This window comes from Alligator sinensis, unplaced genomic scaffold (assembly GCF_000455745.1).
Source record: "Alligator sinensis unplaced genomic scaffold, ASM45574v1 scaffold112_1, whole genome shotgun sequence".
Taxonomy (NCBI): domain Eukaryota; kingdom Metazoa; phylum Chordata; order Crocodylia; family Alligatoridae; genus Alligator; species Alligator sinensis.
The window spans coordinates 1,344,964-1,347,754 of NW_005841892.1; the positions used below are offsets into that span (position 1 = coordinate 1,344,964).

Consider the following 2,791-nt stretch of genomic DNA (forward strand, 5'->3'; position numbering starts at 1 on the left):
ATTTTCTATGCCTTCTGCACAGGCATTTTTGCAAACATGGATAGCATCCCCATCATTATGAGGACTGTTAGGTCTTTTCACTACAGAAGGAGCCTTTAGAGGGTGTACACCATTTTCAAGAATGTTGCAGTGTTCAGTGGACATTTGAACAACTTGCAAGCACTTAAGAATACAAATATAAAATGCAACTATATGATAATGAACATTACAGGCAGAGCAAAAGTTGTACCTTTCACAATGACCCTCTGTATATACTCAGCCCTGGTTTTCAAAGATCACTCTAGAATCAATTTAAGATTTCATAGCTGTGTGCAAAAGATTTCAGGAAGCAGTGCGATCAATACTTTTATTTAGCTTCTGACCCACAGGCAATAACATATAATAAGGAGTATAGTATGTTACTGTAGAATACCAGTATACTGTGATAATTTATTGCTGGTGGGCTGAAGACCAAATATATTTGGTTAAAATACATAAAAAGGGTATTTTAGTGAATTACAGAAATAAACACATCTAAATACAAACACTTTGTGTTCAAAACCCCCCATCCAACTACCCTAGTGCATGAAAAGTATTAATACATTATCTTTTTAAATACTCTTTAGTATCCCACGGCCTACAGGATACTTCAGTAAATGCAAAATATACTGGCTCAGCTTCAGGATACTAGCTGGATGCTATTTCTGTGTGTATGGCAGCAGGACTTCCTGAAAAATACAACTTTTTTCTTTGTGGAGCACTTTTTAAATCTTCAAACACATTTCTGACCCCTCCAGTTCTTATTTATGAATGTTCTCATTTCATAAGCCAAGGATTTAAAATTTTTGACCACCCAATCAATGCAGGGTATGGCTGCTCCAAGAAAATGGAGTTAAATCATAAGTTTCTATGCTTCATTGTTTACAATAGCATGCTCATATTCATTAAATATAAAAGAGATTAAAAAAAACCAAATACAAATGCATCTTAAAATTTAGAAGGTATATTGATAATGTTGGAGGATTATTAGGTATTCTTTTTAAATCTTTCCTGTTCTGTATTCATTACAAATAATGTATATTTAATTGTATATAATCTACTGAGACATCCTCCCATGTTAATGGGTTGAGAGATTCATATAATGCCATATTACTGTTTCACTTACTTTATCCATAAAAAGTACAGAAAGGAAGATGGAATCAGTTCAATATTTCAGTGTTTCCATGAATTTTACTGACATTTTATATTCATACCTTTACATATTGGGGGTGGATGACTCCATTGTCTATTAGCCTGACATTGTGCTTTTGTTGGCCCTTGCATAATATATCCAGTATTACAAGAGAATGTCACAACATCATTGAAGTTAAAACCATTTCCGCTCGTTCTTCCATAAATTGGACTACCAGGATGACCACAACTAACAGCTAAAAAAAAAGTGACAAACGTATGCTGTTATCACTCTTCATGGCACTGGGTAATAACGGGTAACAACCTAGTATATGCTAAGGTTCTGATCCTATGCAATACTGAGTCCCCTCTTAAGAGTCATTAAAGATCCATCAGTTCCTTTGACTTTAATATAAAATAAACAAGTTCAAAACCGTTTAGGTAATTCTCAGTATTTTGTGGGGTTATGTCCTTATTTCTTAGATGTGACAAAAAACCAAGCGAACAAAAAATACCCCTTCCCCCTGCTTGGTTTTTTTTTGAAAAGCAGATTTTCAAACATAAAATCAAACTTCACAATTTTTAGACTGGGTTATAGTCACTAGTCAAGGAAAACAACCCGTATAGAATGAGAATGCCCATTCAGACAAATACACATTTTTTTTAAAGTTAAACTAAAATGTTACGTGAAAAAAACTTAACATATTCTTATTCTTGAATCACTTGCTCCAAATATTTTTTTTTCAAATTCTCACTATACCTCATATGTCAGGTATAATTGGTCACCTAAATCACATATTTTTGTTTATCATTGGGCAGGTGAAACTCTGTATAGAGTGAGGACCCCGAAGGATACAGCTGAAGAGCACATTAGCATACAGGACATACCAGTATCAATATCCTTGCCTGAACATTTTGTGAATATATATACCTTCACTATTGTGACCAAAACGCCTGTTCATAATAAAGGTTATGATGAAACAAAAGATAGTGAATCAAAAAGTAACTCAGAAAATGTCTGAACAATTTCTTCTAATATTCTGCAATGCTGAGACATTACAAACCAAATTCTCCCAGATTAATTTAAAACATAGATTTAAAATACAAAGTATGGCTTAGACCACAAAACCAAATAACAGCTCAATAATTTTTAGAATTTAGTTTGAAATTGGAGTACTTTATAACATTTATTTCCTAATTTTTCCTAAATTTAATTAAGTGTTATTAACCTAGTAATGGTATTAACTGATTTCTTCCTTATATGCTTGTTACTTCAACTCTAGGATAAACACATTTATTGACTGCAAACAAACTAAAGTTTTCAATCTTAAACTACTAAATTCTAATATTATAAAAGCCTTGGTCTGTCTGTCTGTCCATAATGCTTTATTCACACACTGATTGGCTGTCTGAAACAATCAATCAGAGGGCTCCAAGAGCATTCCTGACAGAGGGCAGTGGCAGCAGCGCAGTAGTGCCCGGAGCAGGGGGACCAGGCCAGAGCCGGTGGCCTTGCCTCGCCCTCCCCCTGCCCGCTCCCAGCCCTGGTCCCAGCAGGTAGCAGCATAGGGTGCTGGCTGAGGAGGATGGAGGGAACAGTGGGACAATGTGCCCCCCCCCCCCCCCCCCACCACCCCCCCCC

The 2,791-nt window shown here is 35.8% G+C and overlaps 1 protein-coding gene across 3 annotated transcripts in view; it reads right to left on the reverse strand.

Moving 5' to 3' along the window:
* The window catches only part of CSMD3 (CUB and Sushi multiple domains 3), a 1,313,655-nt gene that overhangs the window by 80,023 nt on the left and 1,230,841 nt on the right, over positions 1 to 2,791 (reverse strand). For all 3 annotated transcript variants that reach the window (XM_025197227.1, XM_006018073.3, XM_006018072.3), the window contains one exon: positions 1,233 to 1,406. In XM_025197227.1, coding sequence (XP_025053012.1) covers positions 1,233 to 1,406 — 174 coding nt within the window. The remainder of the gene's footprint in view (positions 1 to 1,232; positions 1,407 to 2,791) is intronic.